At 36.0% G+C, this 26,119-nt stretch overlaps 1 protein-coding gene across 4 annotated transcripts in view; it reads left to right on the top strand.

The window, feature by feature from the left end:
• The first annotated feature begins 410 nt into the window (after positions 1-410).
• The window catches only part of LOC120107391 (NAD-dependent protein deacetylase SRT1-like), a 37,610-nt gene continuing 11,901 nt past the window's right edge, over positions 411-26,119 (top strand). The window contains exons 1-9 of one of the 4 annotated variants that reach the window (XM_039120657.1): positions 411-846; positions 8,107-8,136; positions 8,267-8,359; positions 10,396-10,515; positions 12,970-13,070; positions 13,278-13,386; positions 20,266-20,345; positions 21,512-21,623; positions 25,496-25,549. In XM_039120657.1, the coding sequence (XP_038976585.1) occupies positions 748-846; positions 8,107-8,136; positions 8,267-8,359; positions 10,396-10,515; positions 12,970-13,070; positions 13,278-13,386; positions 20,266-20,345; positions 21,512-21,623; positions 25,496-25,549 (798 nt within the window). In that variant the 5' untranslated portion in view covers positions 411-747. The remainder of the gene's footprint in view (positions 847-8,106; positions 8,137-8,266; positions 8,360-10,395; positions 10,516-12,969; positions 13,071-13,277; positions 13,387-20,265; positions 20,346-21,511; positions 21,624-25,495; positions 25,550-26,119) is intronic. The other 3 variants (XM_039120658.1, XM_039120659.1, XM_039120660.1) reach the window with 3 other exon arrangements.

Here is a 26,119-nt window from a genome sequence, read left to right on the forward strand (position 1 = left end):
GCAAGCAGCCAATAGCAACTGCTAGTTTTTATAGGCTCTATCCATCAAGAATGTAATTAAGTTTTCACAAAAAAGACCGAAATATCTGGATGACAACGAGAGATGGGGTGGCCTTTCAGGCCAAGCATGTATTTAGAAAGTCTAACAGAGTTGCTGACTGAGTGGCTGCCTACGCGGCTAACTATTTAGATATACTTTGTGGTTAGGAGAGAGGGGCACACCCTAAGTTTGTATTTTTTGATTTTATTAGATGTATTCGTATTATATAATGAAATATCTTTCATCATAACCTCGTCCCCCTCCCCCCCTCAAAAAAAAAAAAAAAAAAAGGAAAGAAAAAGGAGAGAGAGAAAAAAAGAAAAAAAAAAGAAAGAGAGACCGGTAAAAAGTCCCCACCCCTCCCCGACGACGCAACGCCGCCCATTCACAGGTGCCATCATATCTCCCCGCTCCTTGCATCCTCCCCTCCAAGAAACGACAAGAAAACCTTCTAGAAGAAGTTTTTGTGGAAAAAGGCTCTCAACGGGGCTTGAGCGGACCGGATCCAACCCGGTCCCGTTGTATGAATTCGCCAGCCGGAGTCTTCCGGTTTTCCGGGCGGACAGAGCCTAAGTGAGAGGAAGAAACGGAAGACCTTCGCCTCTCTCGTCCCTTTTCCGAGCTTTCCCTTGGGAGAAGAATCCAAACCCTAGAGAGAGAAGGGTTTAGCGAGATTTTTGAGTAGAGAGGAGAAGAGGGGAGAGAGCCATGTCTTTGGGTTACGCGGAGAAGCTGTCGTACAGAGAAGATGTGGGTACTGTGGGGATGTCGGAGATCTTCGACCCACCGGATGTTCTGCAGCAAAAGGTGGTGTTCTTGACCCTCCCATTGCTCCAACCTTCTTGATGGATTTCAGTGCTTTTTATGCTGTTTCTTTCTTTTTGTGATTGTCTTCTCATTGGGCTTTGTCCGAAGAATGGACGAGTGTTAATGGTGCTAATGGTTTGGCATTGATGTTTGCTTGGCGGAAATTGGACGAGTTCTAAAATGGTTTTGATCCAAGAAAGACTCAAACTCGTTACAGTTGATTTGAGGAGAAACAGTTTTTGGCGTTGTTGCGAGGATTCTGTGCTGGGTGGATTGCTTGAAGGAAGATTGTTATGAGGATTGAAAAGAGAGAGAAGGGTTTTCAACTAGGTGCTTTTTTTTTTTACCGTGGATTATTGGATGGTTGTATAGGAAAATTAGGGATTTTACCATGATTGGCTCTGTGGTTTTTGATTTGAAAGTTTGTTTGGCGTGGAGTAGTTGTTTTGTTTTGGACCAACCTTCTATAGGCATCTAACTTGAAAAAAATGGTTACAAAAAGGCTAAGCTATACATTTTTCTTGTCTAGCTGTCCTCTTTTGAATTAATCCTGATAAATCAGATTGTGATATGGTTAGTCGAAGCATGGTATTACCTAAATACCTTTGGAGGTCATGTTCATACTGAGGGGGATCGAGGTCCATTATCGCAAAGTAGGAGTTTTTATGGCTGAAGAGTGATTAAAAGAAGAAGTTAAATAGGGATTTCATTGTTACAGATACAATATCAGCCTATTAGGCAAAGCCTTGTGAAGAATCACTAGTTTATTCCTTTATGGCTTGCTGCTTTATAATAAAAGATTTATGCAGATGAAAGATGCCAGAATTAAAGGATTCATGGGTTCAATGTTGTTGCTGGAATCTGGGTAAGGCTGTGAAAAGAGAGATGTGGTGATACCACTGCCAAAGAAACTAGAGTTGCAAAGATTTTCTTTCTATTATCAAGGGTTATGTAGCTGTTGTAAAATGCTGTTAATTAGGAGATGTCATTGTTGCCTTGATAACAATGAAGGCAAGGAGTAAAATCTTGATATTGGTACCATAGTGACAGCTGGCTGGTATGATACGTTTTGCATTGCACACCACACTGATGAAGAGAATTGATCCATACAATTTGATATGGCTGGTCCACCCAATTTAGGGACTGTTTCAATCTTCTTCTTTGTTCTTTTCCTCATGTCTTTGATGCTGTGTTTCTGCAAATATTGATTTGAGTGTGTCATCCTATTCAAAATGTGTGTCAAAGCTTCTGCATTGCCAGTTTATCATGCAACGTTACACGGCTTGCAGTTAAAGATACATAGAAAGCATAACCATGTCAAAAATAAACAGTTATTTTACTAGAAGCCAACCTTTTAGGGTTCAACCGAAAACCAAGTTTTTGTGATTTTAGTCTGAGGTTCATGCTCCAAGTCATGAATTCAGTGATTGCACATTAGTAAATCTTCCTTCAACATAATCCTTAAAATATTTTCCTCAATTTAACAATGATTTGATCTTGGATATTTAAATAACTAAAATAAGGGATAGAGAGAAATGTTTACCAAGCTAGTAGCTTGTACTATCCTGAAATATTCATAGATCTCAGCTTGAATTGTCCAAAATCAGGTTGTAGGGACCTCCACCATTCTCTTTTTGCTTGTTCCCTTTTCAAAATGGTGGAGAAGGGGGTAAAGAAACCCCTTAAACCGGCACTCTTTTGTGGTTCAGAGCAGGATTAATTGACTTTAATATAGTTGACAAGGTGGTTTGGTCTTGGTTTGTCACGACTGGGGCTTATTAGTCTATCATGTACCAGCTCAAGGCTTGTAAGACCATTATTTGATTCCAAGGTGCCGAACATCCAATGGCAACATGTCAACATGCGGGAGGGAATGAAAGTAGTTGGCGAAAGCTTTTCAAGCATGGTTTGCTGTATCACCCCGTATAATATCGGAAGAAAACTGGTACAAAACTTAATTTCAAGCTAGTACAAGCTCTATACCGTCCTGTACTGCCCTGCACCTAGGCCCATACTGGTCCGTATCGAGGCATACCGATCTGTATTGAGGCATACTGAGATAAGAATCGAGAAAAATGGTTAGAGAGCTATTTTTGTACAGGGGTGTACCGTACCATAGTGAACTGATAAGATTTCGATACAGTATCCGATACCGAGATTGTAAACCTTACTTTCAAGTTTTAACAAAGTCCATGTTGGTATGGAGAACAATGTGGTCAAAGAATATACAATAAGAACTACGTAGTTTGTCTTCTAGTGATTTTACTAGGTTGATAATGAAATGATCTTTTGTAATTTAGTAAGGGGCTTTAAGGGAATTTTTGGGGATTGATGAACTAATGCGTTCCAAAAAGAGATCCTGGTTTGGTGAATTTTTCTATTGAAGTGTAATAGACTGATTGGTGATTGCATTTTTGCACATTTGAGATACATGATGTGCAGAATCTTGTCTGTTTAATGGCTATCTTCAAAACTAATTAAATTTGTATATCTTCCTCTCAATCTTTGCTTTCTTCCTTCTTAGTTTGGATTTTCTAGGTATAGGAACCTCTAAGGTTGCTCTTTGATTCATGAGCTTAAACCATAATTGATAGGTAATGGCTTTTTTAAAAGTATCATATACAATACCCATGCCAGTTAAGGTTTTGCATGATGCGCATCACCTCAACATTTGATATCTGTTGGTAGGACAATATATTGAAGCATATAAAAGGATATGGATGTGTGCTATTCTTTCAAGCAGAGACTAAATTTCGTGTTTTATATTTTCTAATAATAGAAATTGAGGATCGTAAATTTTGCTAGACATTTTCACTTATAATGAAAATTTTTAAGCATATGTTGCATGAGTCTTCATAATTTGTCATACAAACTAATATTAAATGATTTTATTCAATATGAACCAATTGTTAAGCACATGTTGCATGGCTTCTTATATTTTTTTGTACAAACTAATGTTATTCAGTATGAACGTTTTAAAAACAGCACAGATGAGCTCAAAATTCACGATAAAAAAACTGTAGGCAAATATAGAAGTATGTTTACAAACTAATAACCTTTATAGAAATGTTAAAATTGTCTAACTTCATGTAGAAAGAGTACTCTTAATGAACAGAAATATTAAGGTAATTAATGCACATATCCATTCAGCCATTTAAGCATCTATTTATATTTAATACTGAAATAAAGTTAAAAATAAATGTACTCTAGAAAAATGAGTACATTGGTTCATATTATTAATTAGCATGTAATTATTATTATTAATTATGTCTTCATTAGCATGTAATTTGAATTGGTCTATCGTAATTATTATTAATTTTATTTCAGAAGTTTTGAATTTCATGGCACTGTGTTGATGGAGGTACAGAGAGGTTGAGTCAACTTCTTGTAGCTTTTAGTCTAGAATTTGGACTTGATCTTATTCACTTCTTCCATCTGATTGTTTCATTTTCTTAAAGGTTGTTCTGCATCTCAGGAGCTAGATTTGGTATTTTGAAATATTCGCTATTGTTACCAATTGGATTTATATAAAGTAACATGCCTGTTTTTTGTAATCTGGGTCTTACTTTAGGATCCAAGTTTAACATTGTTTTCTTATTCGGCTACTTGTTGGTTAAGTTGCATGAATTATGAGACTAAAATAACCCCCTTTTCTGGTACAGTAGAATAACCCTTTTTTGATTTGAATATCCTGATCTCCTTTTTTTATTCGTTTCTAACCAAAGAGGATTATTGAAATCTAATGGCATACTTTTTGCTACTTTTGAACTTAGTGATTGATATGCAAAACTTCTTCATTTGTAATACTTAGGATTAATATTTTCTTGTAATATCTTCAAGAAAAGGGAGTGCAAAATTGGACCTGATATGCATTCTATATTTGCTAAACATGAGTGAGAGAGAGAGAGAGAGAAGCTTCTAATCTCGAGGAGGAGCAACACTGCTGATGTCCTTCTTGGCCTTCTATTTTGATTATTTTCTAGGCTTCGATGTCAAGAAGGAAATAGAAAAGAATGAAGAAGAACAGAAAAGAGAATTAAAGAAAAAGAAGGGATTTCTGACTATCTAAATTTAAATATAGGAATGCAAATTGAGTACCTAAAGACAGTTATGATTTTAAATTATTCTTAACTCAACCTGGTTAAATTTCATTGAATTTGGAAACAGGCTAACCCCATCTATGCCCACTCTAAGTAAATAATATATTTAAACCCAATCACATAATCAAGTTGAATTTGCAAAAGCTAAGGCTATGTTTGTTATAGAAAAATGTTAGCTTAAAATAAATAGGGTAGCTTGCTCCTAACACTTTTTACTCCGGAATAAATTACCCCACCATGTAGGGTGGAGTAGTTTATTCTAGGTTAAGTGAAAAAGTGGCTATGCTTACTTTCCACAATATTTTTATCCTAGAAAAGCTATTTTTCTAGCATTTAGTTGGTTAAAGAGGAATCAGTTGTGCAAAAGGGCCTTATTTATAGCCTAATTGGCAATGCAATCATAAATCTTTAATTTGCTTTTCTTGGACATGACATTTGAATGACATTTTGTTTGTGCTACCATGGTTACTTAGGTGATGGAGTGAAAATTCATTTAATTTCAAATTGAAGCAGTTATACGTATTCATTTTCAGTGAGCAACATTTCTTAAACTAAGGATACATATGACTAATTTCTTAGGAAGCAATTCTTTGATTTGAAGTCATTATAAATTCAATTTGATAGAACCATACAATTACATGTCTTAGTATAATTTTAAACAAGCAAATAACTGTTTTAAGTTTAACTCTATGTTAATGATTTTTCAATGCAATAATATATAATGTGATATTAACTTCATTTTGCTTAACCAACATTGGCCTATGTATGTACATATATAAAGTCCATATGCATGTAAATATGATTTATATACTAAATAATTATTTGTAGATATATACCAAAGGATTTGTCACATGCATGGCACTGCGATATACTAGTGAACTAGAAATGTCATACACATACCGTTGGTAATGTTGGAAGCTTATACTCTATGATCTGCACATTGGCTGTACTCTATGCTAATAAATGTGTTATATTTTACTCTATGCTAATGATTTTTTAATGCAGCAATATATAATGTGATATTAACTTTATTTTGCTTAACCAACATTGGCTTATGTATGTACATATGTATGTATTATGTTTGTTTTTATGCATGTATGTATGTATGCATGTACATATGCATGTAAATATGATTAATATACTAAATAATTATTCGCTGATATATTCCAAAGGATTCGTCACATGCGTGACATGTGCAATATATGAGTGAACTAGAAATGTCTTAAACATACCGTTGGTACTTCGTAGTGTTGGAAGTTTATACTCTGATCTGCCTTGATTTTATCATTGGTTCCTGTGTAGAACAATGATCTTATTTCATGTTGTGTTCATACTAGTCATCAAACCTTCACATTGTTAAAAAAAAAATAAAACTTCTAGATTTTCTCTGTAGAAATATAGCTGCTTAGGAGATGGTCATGAAGGTTTCTAGCTCTGGAAGAGGAGGGTAAAGCTTGCTCTGATATATATTTGTTCATACTAGTGTATATCACTTTGATACAAACAAATACACACCAATATAGGTTGGTATAAATGGTATAGAGGCATGCACCCTTGTATCATGTCTATAAACTTTTGGCATGGCATGTATCATAGATGTGCCATGTTATAGACAGGAACTTTAGTCCTTTCCAATAAGTTGGATGCTCTGCTTAGTGATGGGCCTCTTAATTTTTCTGACAGGTTTCTTTTTTGCCTATGGTTGCCTCAGCTAAGAATACGAGACTGTTTCATCGATGTTGAGAGTTGACATTAGATTGATAGTTGCTCTCAAGACACTTAGACTTCTACGGTTCATAACTTGATGAATAAGATAGAACAGTTACAGATGGGATGAGCCTGGTTAACTAAGGTTAAAATCTTTAGACTGGTTATAATGCCTCACACTTTGGAATGAGTTTAGGCAAAGATAAGTAGGTATATAATTTGGAAACTAATGAAGGTTTGCTGTCTCAGTACCAGACTTCGTATCGGTGCCACACCAGCACTATGTCGGTACGGTATGGTATGTGGTCTTTTCGGCATATTGAATATTTGTATGCCACCCATACCGGGTATCGGTACTGAACTGGTACGGTATAATACGTTCCATACTGCCCAGTTTGGGCCGGTACGGCGAACCATAAAACCAATCCTTTCAAGTGCCATAGAGCTTATCCTTTTAACTATAAAGATTGTCTAATTATGGTGTTCCTTTTAATCACTCTATTCCTCTTAAAGGGAGGAGCTCATTGTGATATTTGAATTTAAGAAATTCTAGTTTTATGCAGTGAGGTAGGCATGAATACTTGTTGATATGTGATAACTTGATAAACAGTTGTTAATGTGGACTTATTGAGTGCAAGTTGGTTGGGCAGTGCTGGAATCAATCCAAAGCCAACAAAAATTAGCCCAATCCATACCTAGATTTTAAATTCATGAGTTAGTTATGGGTTGCACCATCCTTTAGAGATTGTCACAGCAGCAAGATGAAGATGGATAACACCGCAATCATGTCATTTGCTGGTACTTGTCATTAGACAATATCCTGTTGATATGCTACAATGAGCTAAAGGAATATGGGAAGGAACCGTGGAAGTTTAGACAGTCCTTAAGTTTTGGGAGAGCTTTTTCTGGCCCAAGCTAATGTGCCCAAATTTCAATTGATATCCACCTGAGTAGCGGGCTGGATTTCTTTGGGGTGTCCTTGCTGGAGGTATTCTGGCCAGATATGTTCTCGGCAGAAGGCTGATCTCTTTGTTCATGGTGTGGGCATTGTTGCTCTTGTTTGAGCATTTTAAAATTCTTGTAGCTTGCTGGTCATCTTATTTGTCCTTGGGTTAATGCTTTTATGCTCCTCCTATATTTTGTTTTATTTTAATTTGACTATTTTAATGAAAATTATGATGGTACTGCAGCAATGGCTCATCTCTGTTCTATAAATGTTATGATCATCACTGTAAATAATTCATTTTTCCAAATTTCCTTTTTGGTTGACATCCCAATAGCATTTCTCTCTCTCTCAATTATTCTCAGCATAGAACTGACCTTGTGTGCTGGAGTTATTATTGTCCAGACTTAGCTTTATATTTATTAGGTGAACCTTTTCATCCTTACATAGATCCTGATATCTTCTGGCTTTATGACTTCTGATATCTTTTGGTTTGGTTTGTGATTGCAGATTGAAGAGCTTGCCATCTTGATACAAAAGGTAAGAATTATAGTATTGCCACTATATGTGCCATTTGTTTATGTTCGAATTTGATCGTGAAGATATTAGCATCATTATGTTGATAGCTGTTATCTAACTTTATTCAAAATTTCTGCATCCATGATTGCAGAGTAAACATCTGGTAGCATTTACAGGAGCAGGAATATCAACTTCTTGTGGCATACCTGATTTTCGAGGACCTAAGGGGGTCTGGACTCTTCAGGTAAATGGTAAATGCATTGTTGATGTATGCATAATGATCCAACCAACCAGCCTAATACAGCTTGAACTTTCGGTTATTCTTCCATTGTGCTAGTATCGTACTGGCTTGGCATTTGCGCAACACTTATTGTGCTATGCCAGTGTTTGGCATGTTTTGCATGTAGTCAACATCATGCCAATGTTGCCTGTGCATAAGGCATTGGTGTGTTTTGTATTGTGTGGTATCTTGCATGCTCAGACACCCTAGGGGGCGTTTGGTATGAGGTGATCCACCTAGGATCAAGGGTGATTTGACAGGAGGTGATGAGATCACTTTGTTTGGTTTCACCTTAGTAATCTTATATGGCAGTGATTCTAGATCACTCCCACTTCTCAAATCACCGTCCAACCCAGTGATTGGAAGCCCATCCTTGAGGACGGGTATCCAAAATCACCTCAGCTTGGTGATCTTGGATTAAAATATGTTGACCAAAATGCCCTTCATACTTGCCATCGTAAATCTTTTCCTTAGTTGAGTCCCAGTCATATTTCATATTTTTTCCAAGCTTTAGAGTTAAGCGTACCTAGTAATTTAAAGCCTCGGAACTGGAAATTACATGAAATCAATACTTATTGCTTGTTTTGCTACTATTTTCTAAGTCATAATGAAGTGGTTATGATATTCATCCTCAATCTACTTACCTGTTTATTACAGATTTATTCACTTTTTAAGATTATTTTTAGAGAGCAAGATGCAAATTGCAAATTGCTTCACCCCATGGAAATACCTCAGGTCCTGAACCATCTTACAAGTCAGTTTTATAGAAATGTCTAGTAACCTACATATTAGCATGGTTTGCAGTTTCACTTGGAGCTCCAAAACTGAAATTATAATGTATTGGTTTTGGTCAGAACTGATTTGAAATTGGGCCTAGTTTTGGTAATTCACGGAAACTAATGGGCTGACTTCATTATATGTATGATTTACTATACCATTTCTTTTTTCCCGGCATTTCTCTATTTCCTTTGGGAAGAACTTTTAGTATACCGAGATTTGTAAGTTTTCAGAAGATATTTGGAATCATTGCAACATTAGGTCCAATGAGATTCAAATGAAAGTCTATTATTATGGCATAGGCTTGCCTATTTCCACTAGGAATTTAGGCTGTTCGTTTTAGATTGCTGCAGAGAATAAAATGATAAACTATACCTAAACATGCTTTTTTTTTTTAAACATATTTTTTTGAATGTTTCTATATGAAACCACAAAATCAGTCCCAGATGACATATTGTACTTCAGAATGATGTCTTCTTAGGTTAGTTTAATTTTCTTCACTTCTATATTTTGCTAATATTAATTAGGTATTTTTTTAATAATTTTCAATCAAAATTGCTGAATCTAAAGAAAAACCACTAAAACTGCTGAAACTGAATCATTTGGTTTGGCTAAATTGAGTTTTGAAGCCTTGATGTTCAGCCCCTCGCGGCACTGGACGTAATCTTTGAGATTTATTGAGTAGATAATTGTGAGCAGCCATTGTGTTATTCCGGACCTTACTTCTCCATTAGAAGATGCACGATTCTCTCCATTTTGTGGGGACAGTCTAAAATGATCTTCATCATTTTTCCGCATTTCCAGACAGCCATTCACAGGACTGAAATCTCTTTCACTATGTGGCAAAAAACTACTTGTAATGGTCATTCTGATAGTTATGCGAGTTTTTTGGCAGCTAAGACTTTTCTCAATCTTTCTTCGACACAAACTGCTGGACCTTTATTGTCCAATAAAAAGGTTTGCTTCTTAAGGATAAACAGATGAATGTGGCGTTAATGCTTGGTACAGAGAAAGAATGCTTAACAATCTTTAGCAGATGCTGGAGTGGTAATCAAGTGACAGTTGCAATTACTTATCATTCTTAACATGGCCTGACCTTGATGTTGTGATTTTTTTTTTGAGAGTTCTGCTATATTTCTCAACAAATTAATTTGTAACATAATTTTGGTAAATCTATGGATTTATTCTGTATGATTTACTAATGCTCTGATTTTGAGCTGCAGCGTTCTGGCAAGGGTGTGCCTGAAGCATCTCTACCATTCCATCGTGCATTGCCAAGCTTGTCTCATATGGCATTAGTTGAATTGGAAAGAGCTGGCATCTTAAAGTTTGTTATCAGCCAGGTATGCTAATATGTCGCTTGTTTGAAATGTCTTCTAATGTTCAAAATTTCAAATCATATATCTTTAATCTTCTTTCTTGGTCAACATTTAAGATAAATCATGCAATGGTCTTGTTATTAAGAAGAAAATCTTTTCCTTCTATCTGGGAGTGAAGTCATCGGTGCATTCCTTAGCACTTATTTGAAGTGGCGGTATGGGTAAATAATGCTTTACAGGTTGGTGCAACAGAAATTGATGTGAACTGGAAGTTAGAGATTCGATGACTGTATTGATGTGGCCAACTAGTTGACTATTAACATGTGTTTTGAATTTATATTATCATGCCTTTTGATGCTGCAGTGAATATTTAAGATAGTCCATGCTGTAGTTTTGCTATTGCCGACTAAATCTTTCCCGCCAACTGGGGTGACAAGTTGCACATCCATGCTGCTTACAGGCTATATTTGCTGATTTTTTTTGGCTGAAGTTAACTATCAGACGTTGGGTCAGTGGAACTGGATGTGATCTGGATGGCAGAGAGCTGATGTGCAGCTGGATCTGTTAAATCAAAACATGAAAGAAATGTTTCTTGGATCAGATCTACAACAGAAGGAAACATCCTGTCAGATCATGGCGCAAATGAAGGAGAATATTGGTTGAAACTATAAAAAGGAATCCAAATTTCAGTTCCAAAACTAATGGATCATCTTACTCAAGTTGGAGAAGTGTGACACGAATGGGTGAAGAACATTATCCTAAAGCTTTTAACTTACATATCCTTAGAAAAGAATGAAACTTGGAGGTGGACAAGAGGGCGAGGAGGGGGCAAAAGCAATGGAAAGAATTTGGTGGAATTTGTAGAGTCACTGAAACTTTTCTTTTACTTGACACACATAAAAAGAACCTGGACCAAATTCAGACCAAAGATGAGACAGCAAAAAGGAATGAAAAAGAAATTGAAGAGTTGGGAAGATTTGGAATAAATCGTATCATATAGAAGAAACGAAATAAAGCACACACTTTATTTACCATATCATTATAGCCCTATATATGTAATAAACCTTAAATATGTAATTCTCAAAGTTGTAAAAGGATTAAAGGGCAATGACTCTTTAAGTAAAAACCTGCTTAAATCCATAACAAAATTGTATTCATTATTCAGTATAAAATACTTTGATGTGAAAATCTTTCTGGAAGATAAGCTATCTAGTATAAACTGAAATAATTCTGAAGTTCACATGGATAAATAGCTGAATAGCTGTTATCCTTCTAAAGACAAAATTGCAGACTTGCAAGATTGTCAATTACCTAATTGATGAAAACAACAATACTTGTTAAAAGAAAGACAATTGAATTTGATGCTTCACCATTGATCCTCCATAACAACTTCTGTAATGACCCAAGACCTCACTCAAAAAATCTAGCCAAAAGGTATTAACTGGGATCCATGGCGTGTTCAAGTACCCAAGATCTCCTCAACACAAAATGATCCATCACAGGCTCTCATAAACTCTCCCTATTTTAACTCTGGTGAGGGCTAATTGTGGTGTTTGTGATTGGATGCTAAGACTTAAATATGGGGAGTTTGTGAGGATTTGCGTGGGTGTGTTTTTTTCTGCATCGATTGTGTGTTGGGGAGATATTGGGTACTTAAATAGGGCTATGGATTCCAATTAATACTTTTTGGCTGGCCTTTTTTTGTGAGGTCTGGGCTTGTGACAGTTCTGGACACTTTGACATGACATTCCATAGCACTCTGAAAGTGGAATGTAATGCTTACATCAAACTTGAAATGTTAGTTCCTGGCATGACATTGGGGATTGATCCGTTAGAGGAAGTTCAGTGGAAGTGATTGCAATTCAACTTTAAATATTTTATATGCTAAAGAATTATTCATGTGAAGTGTTTGGCCACTTTCTGTATCAGATTTTTTTATTCTTTTTCTTTTTTGGTAATGTCTTTCTTCTTTTTCTTTCATGCTACATTTCATGAAGACACACGCACATACGTACATACGTACATACATACGTACATACATACTTACGTATATATGTATGTATTTCAAAACAAAAAGTGCTGCTGACTGGTCCATTTAGTCTAATAGGTGAGATATTGATATATTTGTAAGTTGTATTGTATGGAATTGTCTGAGTTTTGGGGGCTGAAACATCAGGAACTTAGGACAATTACACATTTGGCATATATCGCAAGTTCTTAGGAATGCTAATAGCCATATTAATCGCTCACGTACTTTAGATAGTACCTTTTACTCCCTTGGGAAAACCATGATAAAGAGTGCTACTATAGACACTGTATATTCTTGTTTGCTTGAAGGGCTCTTTTGGTTGTAATGTGTTTTTCCGTTTATTTTATACATTGGTTCTAAAGTTGTCGAGACCATTTTATGAACTTTATGTGTTAGGCATGTAAGCTTTCAATTTTGATGGCACTCTTATCTTTATGTGTGTTTTCCAGAATGTAGACAGCCTTCATCTTCGATCTGGTATACCAAGGGAAAAACTTGCTGAATTGCATGGAAATTCCTTCAGAGAAATTTGCCCTTCATGTGGTACCGAGTATGGCTTTTAACTTTGTTCTGTTCTATAAAATTATGCTTAGCATTTAATGGCTCTTTATGTCCTTTTTCATAACCTTTTTTGCCTTCTGCAAATCCTACGTTTCTATACTCATATGGTTGACATTCTTTATACTTGAGTGACTGAGTCAAACATGAAAAAATTGTTCTTCTCACTCTTTGATGCTAATATGTTCTATGACTGAAGGTACCTTAGAGATTTTGAGGTTGAGACTATTGGAATGAAAGAGACATCAAGACGTTGTGCTGACACAAAGTGCGGAGCCAAACTTAAGGACACGGTTCTTGATTGGGAGGTGACATGCTGTTGATCTAATCTGTTGCATTTCATTAGCCAACATGCATAATGTAGATGCATTTATTTTGCAATTTGGAATGATTCTTAATGAAAATGTCTTTTCAGGTTATTCTTGATAACTCCAACAGATCATTAGAATTTATATTATTTGAACAAATTTTTCTTCTAATTTAATTCAGAAGGTCATCTTAAAGTAATCAGTTAGTTATTTGAAATTGATTTTCAATAATATATGTTTCATATGCATGTAATTCAGCAAGAGAATTTTTTTGTTACTCTATTATTTTGTTGAGATTTATGGAAGGAAATAATCAGCTCGATTGTTTTAACAATTATAGAATTGGTCTTTGACATGATTTTGAAGAACCAAATATTTCTTAAGATGTATGAATCTAAACATCTAATCGCATTACTGGACAATTTTTGTAGTACATCGAGATGACCATTTCTTGGATGTTTTGGAAGGAGTATCACAGAATTTATTTTTGACCATGCAAATGCCATCTTGGTTGGTCAGTCCTTTAGAGTCAAAAACTTGTGGATTTTGCTCTTGGGATCTCAGAAGTTATTTATGTTCAGTGGGTTTTGTTAGTGCATGGGGATGTTTGGACTTGGTATTACTTTTGAGAGCAAGGTTTTAGAAACCAATGTCGGGCCTGATACCCACTTTGCCTGGATTGTTATGGTAGTAGGCCATCTTGTACCAACACATGGCACAAGACTTCATAAAGGTCCCATATTGGGATGGCTAGAAATTGATTTTTTTATTTTGCATGAAATTTTTGGTTTTCTTCACCTAAATATGAACTTGTTTTGCATCAGTATTCAAGAATTATTTTTAAAGGATATGGATAATTAAGGGTTTATAATGGTATGGTCACTTAGTTTTCAATTAATTAACATAATTTATGAGTGAAGAATGGAAAATACGATGTAGTATTGTAAAAGGAAAATCATAGTAACTGATTTTGATAGTCTTAATCTCATGGAGAATGTTGATGCAATTGAGCCTCCAACCTCTTTAGATATCTATCCCCATAACCTTGATCCTAGGTGCTTTAACTGCATCACTCCTGGATCCTCTCCTTGTGTAGGATAGTGTCTTCTTTTTAGGTCTAGTTTGAGTCTAGGCTCTGTGGTCCTTATCCTACATGGCATGCGTAAACTCTACCTCGCTAGTTAATGGACTAAGCCTTGAGCACCACCACCTCCTCCAAACTATCCATCATATCCACTTTGGTCTCCTAGACCCATCACTTGAACTATTATTATCATTAATGTTATTATCACGAGACGACCTAGGCAAGCTGAGATTTGATGGCTCTGGTGCCTCATTGTCATCTTCTCGGATTCGTGTGTTGTCTGGATCGATGACTAGTGAGTGCCCCTTAGACTTGCCTTTCTCACCATGCTGACTAGCCTTGAAGGCTCGTATGCCATGTTATGACCTGAACATCTAATGATCGAGTCGCTGATTAGAATCCTCATACTAGAATCCTCATACTCCATTCGAGTCTCTCCTATTGGGTCTAACTCATGGTGGGTGAGATATGCATCTCTACCCATTTGTCTACATGATGCACCCTCAACTCCTTTGCCATGGTTTTGTCCGGTCATGGAAGAGCCCTTGGCTCATTTAGCATCTACGTCTCTTGAGACAACTGATCCAACACCAATCCAAGCATCGGATCTTCCTTGTTATGAATGAAGTCATCTACCAATGGGTCTTCCCGTTTCTTTTCCTTGCCCTGATTCAAATACTTCTGTATCAATCTCATCTTATAGTGTGTGAATACCAAGTTGTGCAGCCGCTTGCTCGTCAATCAATTTCACACTTTATTATGGATTAAGGACAGGCTGCAGTGGGTCTCGGATGGCAATCTTCCTTAAGATAGGTGCATGGGTGCCTCACTGCACCCACCACTCCCTTGCTAGGATGACAAATCTCGGGGGCAATAAAATTTTATGATTTCCTATTAGAATAATTTCCTAAGGGTGCTTGGAGACATCCTACTTACTGATTGTTGAGCTCCATTTTCCACAAAACTTCGCATTTTTTGTGGAATATTTCCCCTGATCAGATGCATAGGACTTCATGTTAATGCCATTTAAATGTGAAATATAGTGCATTGCTATGTATATTACCTCACTAATTACTTTTGCAGTGTAGCCATGATCTGGAGACATTCGCTGCATGAGTGCCTTGACTACTCAAAGCAGCTCCTTATTGAAGCCTAGCACTTCTTCCACTGGTACTTCGGATTCAACTTGTAGGTTACGTATAACAAAGTACAAAACTTGCAATCATCAAGATGTAAGAAAGATTAGTTAAAGTAAACACTTCACTTAAGATCATGTATATCTGCCAGGTGCAACTCCTTGTCCATCTGCGGTCCCATCTATCCTCATTCCTCAATAATCTGAATATAAGGGGATGTTTCCTTATAGCCACTGCATCAATAATATGTTGCTTGGCATCCCGTATCTTTGGATAAAGAAAACCAATCCATGGAAACTTCTCATGGTCAACCATTCGCAACACCCTATGCAAAGGCTCCACTGCATTTACCACATTTGCACATCAATCCTAGAATGCATTGTTCAACACGATCCCCTTGATTCTCATGCCATCAACAGAGTATCGTACTTGCTTGTCTTCCACTCATTGAATGTAAACATAGTTTTGAGACCGACTTTATTATTAAAGAGGCTCCTTAAAGCTAGGTAATATGTGGCAACTAAGTCACCCCTGGCCATGGTAGTTCCTCACCTACATGTTGCCTCATCAATGCAAGGACGCATGTATGATTGTATATATACTTTGAGATAGCCTATCCGTACTCTACAACTAACTTAAATCGTGGTAGGTCCCCAAATATCTTTTATCATCAGATCAATACAATGGGCTGCACATGTTGTCCAGTAAATATGTTGCATGTCCTTCATTATATTCTCACCTCCTTATTTGTACTAGGGACCATTATCTGTCACCACCTAGACGACATATTGTGACCCAGCATCCTCAAATATCTTCTTCATCAGACCCAGTATGTATTTAGAATTGTGGATTCAGTTAGATGCATCAATTGATGTCTAAAAGAAAGTATACTATGAAGTAAATGATGCTCTTAGTCAACCTAGACCATCCATCACACATCAGTGTCATGCCATATAATTGATATTGTTGCTTATATCTATTAATGCGTTTCTTCAAACTGTCAAGCAAGCTCTGTCTTCAAATATAGCCTGTGTATCTCATACAGAGTGGGAGGCTCAATATCTGGACTTTGCTTCTAGACTTAGGTAATCATGTTTTGGAAGAAACCACTCATTGCAGCCTAAGTCGGTATTTGATAGTAATCAAACCTGTTGGCTATAATGACCCCTATCATCTGCTGCTTATCCTTCTTGATATAGTCATCTATTCGAAGATGTGTAGCTAATGGATTTGGGTGTGTTGCCCGATCGATGTCGTAATTCCTTCGCTTTCAGAATTGTACTAAATAGGATTTTGATCCCTTAACAGCCACCTTTGGTTGATTGAGTCCGGCATAGCTATGTGCCTTCCCCTGAATATACCGGACCCACCACCTCTTGCATAATGTGAAGCCCCAAATTGTTTATGATGCCTCATGTTCTTTTCGTACTTCCATTATGCTTGCTTAGAGGCCTGAATATCCTCCTACATCTCAGAAGCCTCCATATCATTTGGATCAAACTGCTCACTCCCACTATCTTCATATTCCTGCCATATTGATTATTGGCCTCAGTTGCCCTACGGTCCTGCGAAGCCCGCTTATATTTGGCCACTTACTTTGCTTCCTTTAGAATTTGCTCTCATTGCTTATTTAACCTCCTCGAACATGTTGGTTCACTTTTGCACATCACTATAGCTATTTGCTAGATATTATTTGAATCAGGTGAGTCCCACCTCCTTTATTGTCCATGCCACAAGGATTATATTACCTAATGATGTCTCTCCGAGCCCATCCTTCTATGGCGCTATCTGGTATCGTGCTCGTTCTAACCTTTTTTGTTAGAAGCCATTTGCCAACCGAAAATTTGTGCTCCCTACTTATCATCCACTCAAATCAAGTTTCACAAGACATTTTTTTGATGCCCGTTTTACTTTGCTAGAATCTTATCATATATTATTCATGATTCATAAATAACTTTTGATTTTTTATTTTAAAAATAATTTTAAAATTATGTTATTTTTTTGTCGATGAACAAAATGCAAGGTAAGTAGTCTAGAGTTGTTCACACTAATTAATGTTTATTCCATGTTTTTAATAATTAAATCATTTTTTAATTTTAAAGTATTTTTTCTAACATGTTAATCAATAAAATACAAGATGGTAATTCGATGTCTGTTACATTTAACTAATCTTTCTCAAATTTTTATTTGTTCTCCATTAATAATAGTCTAAAGAGCATGAAATATCCAATAATTATTGAAATGCATGATAATATAATTTAAAAATTACATTGATACTTTAGGACATCTGGTAATAGTATTTCAGATTTTGAATAAATTTGGAAAATTTGAAATTATTTTATTAAAAATTAATTAAATGATTATAAATTAAATAAATGATTATAAATTAATTAAATGCATCATGCTGCAATTTTTTCACACTAAATTCTCATATGTTTTATTTTTGTTAATATTTTGATGGAAAATATGTAATTCATAAAAATATATTGCCAAAGAGAAAAAATAAATATCAACATGTTGTAGGCTACTGTCCACCCTACAACATATCCAAAATTGAAATAAAAGAATTTGACATAAGTTCCTCCTTTTTTCTGATTTTCGCCTACTTTGGGAAAAAAGATCAAAGGGCCTCACCCAAATGAAGTGCCTTTCTCTTGTTAATCCGCTGGCGACCCCTCCCTAGGGAGAGCAAAAACCACTCTCCTTTCCCTTCATCCTCTCCTCTCCCTCCTCTCTTTCTATTTTGGGTCAAAAGTTTGTTACAAGATGCCTAAAGGCATCAGAGTACCCAATTGCCCCCCGCTTTTCCCACATTTCTCTTTAAAAAAAGATTAAATGGGGCATCTTCATTGGGATGCCTTGGTACTGGTCATGTTGGGTTCAGTACCGTTTGGCACCAACCCGATTTAGTCTAGGCGATGGATACCAGCATCATCCCAATTGTGTTGGCCACTACCGAGCTGTCCTGATGGGACACCCTATCTTAGGCTCATTTCGGTGACCTAGGCCCTATCCCAGTGGGAATCCCAACAGAATGGTATGGTACTGGTGGTACCGTCCTATTCTGCAAACATATCTGAAGGAGATACTAAAAAGTTGTGACATTTGTTAATCTATTTCAAGGATGAAAGGTGTTAGATAATTTTATTACTCACTATTAATGAAGTAGCTCTACATTGGTGAAAAGGAAGCTATTGAGGGGTTCTTTTCAGATATTGAACATCATGGGTAACTTAAAAATATTCTGGTGGTGGACATGTTTTCATGACTTATGAATGCTTACGATTAAGCATTTGTATGTGATGTTTAAGTTTTAAGTTTACATGTTGTTACCATGAATATGTCAAATCTGATGATCAGAGGTGAAAGTGGAATGAGGTTTCAATCAGTTTGGTGCATGTCTTGCTATGCATAATGATGAACCCAAAATGCTACCCAAAATGTTTCTAATATAGTTCAACAACTAGCTGATAGACAACCTCATTTCTATCTTGTGTGGTTTCTTGTTGTAGACTCTTCACATCAAATGTTCCCCATGGTGATTGATCCCCTTTTGACAGCTCTATCATACAAGGTTTGACATTTCCATCTCCCACCCTGACCATATCAATTTAACTTTCTTCTGTCATAATGGTGTAGTAGTTTAATGAGGAGCTTTTGGTTGATGTTTTATCTTGAGGTGCAAGGTTCACATGTCTAGAAGTTTACTTAAATATCCATCAATGTGAATGGATGAATAAGTCAGTTTTTTAACCTCAGTCTAGTATTTGGGTTTCTTAGATACTGCAGGGTTAGTAAAATCTATCAACCAATGGACTTGACCAGCATACCAACAAGACAAGTCATTATTGAGCTAAAATTAATGCAGCATGGGTCTAATGGTTAGATTTCATTCAAATTTCAGTAAGAGTAAAATTAGAAGCTCCAGAAAAGTTATTTTCCTTTCATGAATTGATATGTGATTTGCATGAGAATCCGAAGACATTACTATTAATTTTGGGAAGCTGTCAGCAGTTTCTTAATGGACTTATAATTTGATCTGGCTTCTTTGTACTACTGGTACTTGATAATCTCTGGTCATGAATATTAATAACAAAATGAAGCATTATTTCTTATTCAGGTGACTCACTTCTATGGAAAACTGAGCTGATATTTATAGATGAACAAATTTGTAGAACATGTATCATTTTTTGAGCATACTGAAAATCTTAAAAAAATTTGATCAAACCTGAACTATTTTTATGTGCATTGCCTAAGGTTACTAGTTGATGATTAAAATATCTGAGTCTCTTCTCTAGGTTCAATTATATTAGGAGCTTTACAACATTCCACAAGCATTTCATGCTTCTTTAAAACTTAAGTGGTCAATTGATTTTCCTAAGAACATCATCTAACAACGGATTAAGATATCTTGAGTTCATAGAATGAACTGGAGAACATGTGTCACTTTTGATATCTGGACATCAGATATGTGCAATTAATGCAGGCATTCAATCTTGCCCTCTTTAAGCTTCAAGAAATATGTGTATATGTGGATGTGCATTAGTTTCAGTCTATAGCTTCTAAACATGTTATACGACATATATTTTCTGTGTGCATGTTAGGTCTTTCCTGCCTCCCCACATGCGTCCAATATGAATATGCTTAAACATGTTGCAGGATGCTTTGCCGCCTAAGGAGATGAATTCTGCAGAGAAGCATTGTAGAACAGCCGACATTGTGTTATGTCTGGGGACTAGGTAATGGTCACATTCGCACTGGAGCAACAATATTATCACTTATTTAGTGATCATTTCCTGGTATCTGTTTCCATCATTTGAATCATTGAATACAATCTAATTATTCTCCCTAAACATTATGTAAGGAAGTTTGCATTGAGAATTATCTGATAAACTCATAGTGAAGGCGGCTTAACTATTAATTTCCAAGGATTTCATGTTATCATCCTTACTTCTATCAATGACCTTATGGACATGCGTTTCTCATAAAGAAGCATATAAACATGATAAAGTGCATGTGTGCCAGTGATGGGAAACCAGCAAATGCATTATATAATTCAGAATCAAAATAATTCTGTTTGACAAAATGAAAAGGATTAGGTAGTAAAAGCTGACGGTTAAAAATGCTGGTGAAGTTCAAAAATTTCTTCATATAATAGTGAAGGAAAACACATTATATTGAGATGCTGGATGGAATCAAAAGAGATGACAATGTCAAACCAGAATTTACCATTTTTGTCTTTTTATGTTGTCAAAAATAGCTCCAGTTGTGATGTACCTTCAAATTTTTTCTGTAAACATATTTTTAACCTTTTCATTTATAACTGCCCTAGTATAATCTGTAAGACTACTCAGTATAAGCTAGTTGAAATATAACATTGCACAGTCTTTCATTCTTTTTTTGTCTCAAGGCAACATGGAGGTGTTCACCAGATTATGTGAAGTAGTTAATCCAAAAGGATATGGAGATAGCATATGAAACAACCAGTACTCAACCCAACAGAAGATGGAGATACTGAAGCACCTTTTAATTGCACTTACTTAGAAGAACGCATGACCTGATTCAGAGTTTGAGATGGTTTCCAAGTTAGGGAAAAATATAACTCCAGTAGTTCTAGAGGAGCCTATGCTCAATTACTGGCATACAAGATGTATTTTCTTAATGAAAAAGAAAAGAAAAATGATATTCTACCTTATCAATTATCAAGCGTGAATTGATAGGCCCGGCTGAAATATAGTCTTTGGAGAGCTCGCAAGATGCTTGACTTTCTGCTATCCTTATTCTATCTGGCCATTTTCATTTTTAAAAATATTTTCCTATGGCGTACACTCTTTATTATGCATAAGAAGTTTGCAGTCAGGTGTGACCCATGATGTCCTGCACTGCTGTTTTGATGCTTTCTCAGGCAACAGGGCCTTACGAAACCTACTCTGTGCAGTTTGCAGATCACTCCTGCTTGCAACTTGCCTCTAAAAACTATCCGCAGTGGGGGGAAAATTGTGATAGTAAATCTTCAGGTATATAAGCTAGCATTTCTGTATTTATGTATCAAATAGTATTAGGCCATTAATGCATTGCAGCAGTACTCTTTATTGAAATATTTATGCATGAAGAATGCTGTATAAAATAAAATATTGAGATGTAAGGCTTAAATTTAAAGATAAACTGATGTGCATATGACAGTATGCAGGGATAAGCTTCTTTGTTTTCATTGGTTGTCTCGAGACATTCACATCTACATATCTTACTAATTTCACTTGCGTATGATTTTAACGTAACTTTTTCCATCATGATCATATTTCCTCCTTTACAACAATAGGATAGTTTTGTGTGTTCAGGAATATAGTCTCAGTGGATAAGCATGTGAATAATCTGCGTGCCTCCACCATGTAATAAATCAAAGCATCTGTTTGCTGTGCTGCTGCAAAATTGTCTATCAACTGATATTGAGGCGCTTCTGCAATAAGTACTTTAGAAGTGAGGTTGGCAGAAGCTACCTTATGTCACTTTTTGGTTAACATGTTGCTGCAAGATTGGCAGAAAAGAAGTGACAAGTTGTGCTTTAGTTATGTTCAATCTTCAGTTAGTACTGACTTCTCCTAATTTGATCATTAACTAGTATTCTGCCTATAATTAGACTCTCCTATCTTAAAAATGAGATTTGTACAAAAGATGTAGTTACCTTGAACATGCAACTAGAAATATGTAATTTTAATTGTATCATATTCATCTTTGTAACCTACAAATTCTTGACATAAAATGATATAGTAAAATACATAAAATAAAAGACTTTAAAGCACCATGTAAAAATAATATCTGAGTCCACTTTATGACAAGATGGATCCCCTAAAGAACCTGATAACTGGCTCCTATCCAACTTGACTAAAATCAGAAAATCCTATTTAAGAAACAAGTCTACTGCTTGGGCCCATGCTACTATTCCGTATACTGTAATATAAACTGTGCCATGAATATTAAACCTTGCAAAGGAAGCTCCATATACAAAATAGAACTTGTTACCATCATCATAGTCAACCATTCTTTCCCCAACTAACTGGGTTTGGCTTTATGGGTCTTTATTTGCCAAGCACTCCCATGTAGGTTGACTTCTAAAGTTCTAATGACTTAATTCAAACATCCACCACCATCAGGTCAGGTTGTGGTGTGTCACATAAAATAGGAGATGCCCTAGCATTCACAAGTATCAATTTGCATTCTGTTTGATATGTGTTTCACAATTGTCTCTGAATCTAATGTCAAACTTGACTTTTATCATCCTTTTATGATTCAATTTATACAAAATAAAACTCTCTAAATCTATAGAAAACTTGGGCTGTAAGTTAGTCTCTTTTTGTTCATTGATTTTGAATTTTTGATGCTCTAGATGCTGAGATTTGCCGTCTCGGTATCAGATCCCATACGGGTACCATGCTGAGACAATGTCGGTACACTCAATAAGGGGGTTAGTTTGGCATACCGGGGCTTGGTACGCCCCCGTACCGAGTCTTGGTTCGGTATTGGTATGGTACGGAACTTTTAATATGGGGTGGTACACAACTGGTGGGCGAACCTTGCTAGATACTCATGTGCTTCTTCAATGCTTTGGACAGCTAGATATTGTTCTTGATCATCATCGAGCTTCGTCCAATGGGCAATTTAAGCTCTTGACTACATGATTCCATAATTGCAGGAGTTCCTATGCATACACAATCCAGGAAGCTGCTTTTTATAAACAGTTCCATCCTCCTTCTCATGCTCGTCGTGCATCTAGTGCACGTGCATCCCTGATATTATGTACTTGATGAAGTTGCTTTTTGTGAATTTGTCAAGGCTATACAATATATCTGCATCTGTAGGTCATCAAAACATGTAGAAAAAAAATGTGTATTGATTTCTTACAAGGTGTAGCATAACTGAATCATCTTATAAGTTGTTTGATTTATATAAATAATCTCGTCGCCTATATCATGTGTTTATCTTTGAACTTTATTGGCAGCATTTTCTTTAGTAAACTTCAATGTTAAAGAAATTTGAGAGGCTACATTTCTAAACATGCTTGGATTTGACATGAGATGAAGCTTTGGCATGTAAATGCAAATATTCTATCACAGTGTTTCAAATTGCCTTTTTGCTTATTATTTGTGGCTTAGAGATGAGCACAATTCTCTATGTAGAACTTTGTTATCCTCTAGGCTAGATTCTTCAGGCAAAGGGAAATTTTGGAAGGTAATTTCCAGGATGGATGAGCTTAAAATCTGACCAGCAAGGTAGGTCTCCGTACCGGCTGTCCTTACTAGGTTTCATTGCAGGCCCCTTCCTTGCCTGCAGTTTCCTCACCAAGGGATTTAATATTGATTCTTAGAGTTCTGACTCCAATTTTATAGCCATTTGTAGATATCTGGTCAGCCTTCCATGAAACATTCTCCATCTAGAGTTGAGTGCACATAGCTGACAAAATTTTGGCGGCAGAAGGCTAGAACAGGGGTGGTGATGATGGTCAAAAATCATAATTATATATACACACAAGTGATGATAGTCGCTTGTGTGTGTGTGTAGATTTATCCATGTATTTGTTTTCTCTGATAGTCTGATTATGTTCCTTCATTTTCTTTTTTTAAGAGCACATTGATTTACAATGTCATGGGTTGATAGTTTTTTGAAGCTTCATCTTTAATTCTATTAAATACTGAATGTATTATATGCATTTGGTTTTAATTTTTGTACCTATTCTAGTTGCATCTCCTTTTTCTCCTCATTCGTTGATGTGGGCGCTCAAACGCTTGCACTAGTGACTGTTGTTCATTTGGCTTTTGTTAGATAGCTAAATGGTCTTCTCTCTCTCTCTCTCTCTCTCTCTTTGAGAGCTAAATGATCATTCACAAGCAAGAACACAATTTGACAAATAGGAAAGATGTTTTCACATAATGTGGACTAAGGTACGCCATCTCGATACCGGAGTCTGTATCGGCGCCACCCTGTTACTATGTTGGTATGCCCGAAACGGAGCCGGTTCAGTGTACCGAGTGCCCCCCCCCCGCCGCGCGTGCGCGCGACGTAGTGTGTATTGGTACTAAACCGATATGGTAACATACGCTACATACTACTTGGTTCGGTATGGCATGGCATAACTTGATGTGGACTATTATGATAATCTCATTAGTACAGATTATAAGATGAGCCGATTTGGCATACTATCTGATCTACCCTTCTTTCCAAATCCTTTGAGCAAATCCTAGCTCTTTCTTCATCAAGGTTCTTGTTTCTTTGTTTGCATTGTTGCAGATAATTTGATTATCTCAACTGCTTCTTTACCATCTCATCCTCACGCTGTGCACCTTTGTATTCCTCCATTACACTTGTTCCAAATTGCATTTGTAATTATTACTAAACATGTTCCCTGACTTCATGTTACAAGATTGAAATTTTAATTACGTATTGTCAAAAATTGTGGTTCAAGATGAAGGGAACATTTGTGGATGAGTCGCAGAGTTTATCAAAGAGTTAAATAAAATTACGTAGGAAGTAGGGGAACTTTATGGAGGATATTGTTAGGAAATATAAGAAATTTGAAATATGGGGAAAGCTGCAAGCTGCTGTCAAATATACAAAGAATATATCTTCAAGCAAAGTTTGATTAGAAGACGTCTTAAAGAATTTTAGCTGAGAGAATTTTACTAGCTTGCTTGCTCTATATTATTTTTCCTCTGAGTTGATTATCCTACATCCACTCAAGAAAATTAAAGGCTACAAGAAAAAATATATTCATTTCTGTGTTTAGTTCATCGACATTTTAATCCAAATTTTTTAAGCCCTAGATTAATGAGAAAATTGTATTTGTTAATGTAAAATTTCCCAACCAGTCTTAGGTATTGTATTTGAATTTTTGCAGCCAACGCCAAAGGACAAAAAGGCTAGTTTGGTTATCCATGGGCTAGTAGATAAGGTATGTAGTTTTATGATTATAAAGAATCTCTTTGGCTATCTTTTTCTCTGAGCTCTGTGTCTCTCCTAATGCAGGCTATTTATTGTTATTTTGTTTGGCAAATTTTATACTTTTATAAGAGAATGCACTTTAGCAAGGTTTTAACTCCGTACTGTTTTTCCATTGGAACAGTACGATATCAATATGGTACTGATGTGGATGGTACATACTGAAACTGTCACCTTCAGAAAAATTAAAAACTTCTCGATATTGACAAGTACGGTCGGTACGATATTGCCTATATATATTGGTATGGACTGGTATAGATTAGTACAGTTGGTAACTACCAATACAGCTGTTTCAGCATCCCAACACTTACACCAATGCCAATTTAGCGCTGAAATGATACAATGCCAGTTGTACCATCCCATTTTGGCAGTTTTTGAAACCATGCACTTCAAAATATCATTTTGCTGCATTATATAGTTGAAAACATTTAAGTGCATGCTTGAGGAAGTCTACCTATGCTTACCCATATTTAAATGCTCATGTCAAAGAGTAACAAAAATTAGATCATTCATCTGGTTTAAT

This window comes from Phoenix dactylifera, unplaced genomic scaffold (assembly GCF_009389715.1).
Source record: "Phoenix dactylifera cultivar Barhee BC4 unplaced genomic scaffold, palm_55x_up_171113_PBpolish2nd_filt_p 000848F, whole genome shotgun sequence".
NCBI lineage: Eukaryota > Viridiplantae > Streptophyta > Magnoliopsida > Arecales > Arecaceae > Phoenix > Phoenix dactylifera.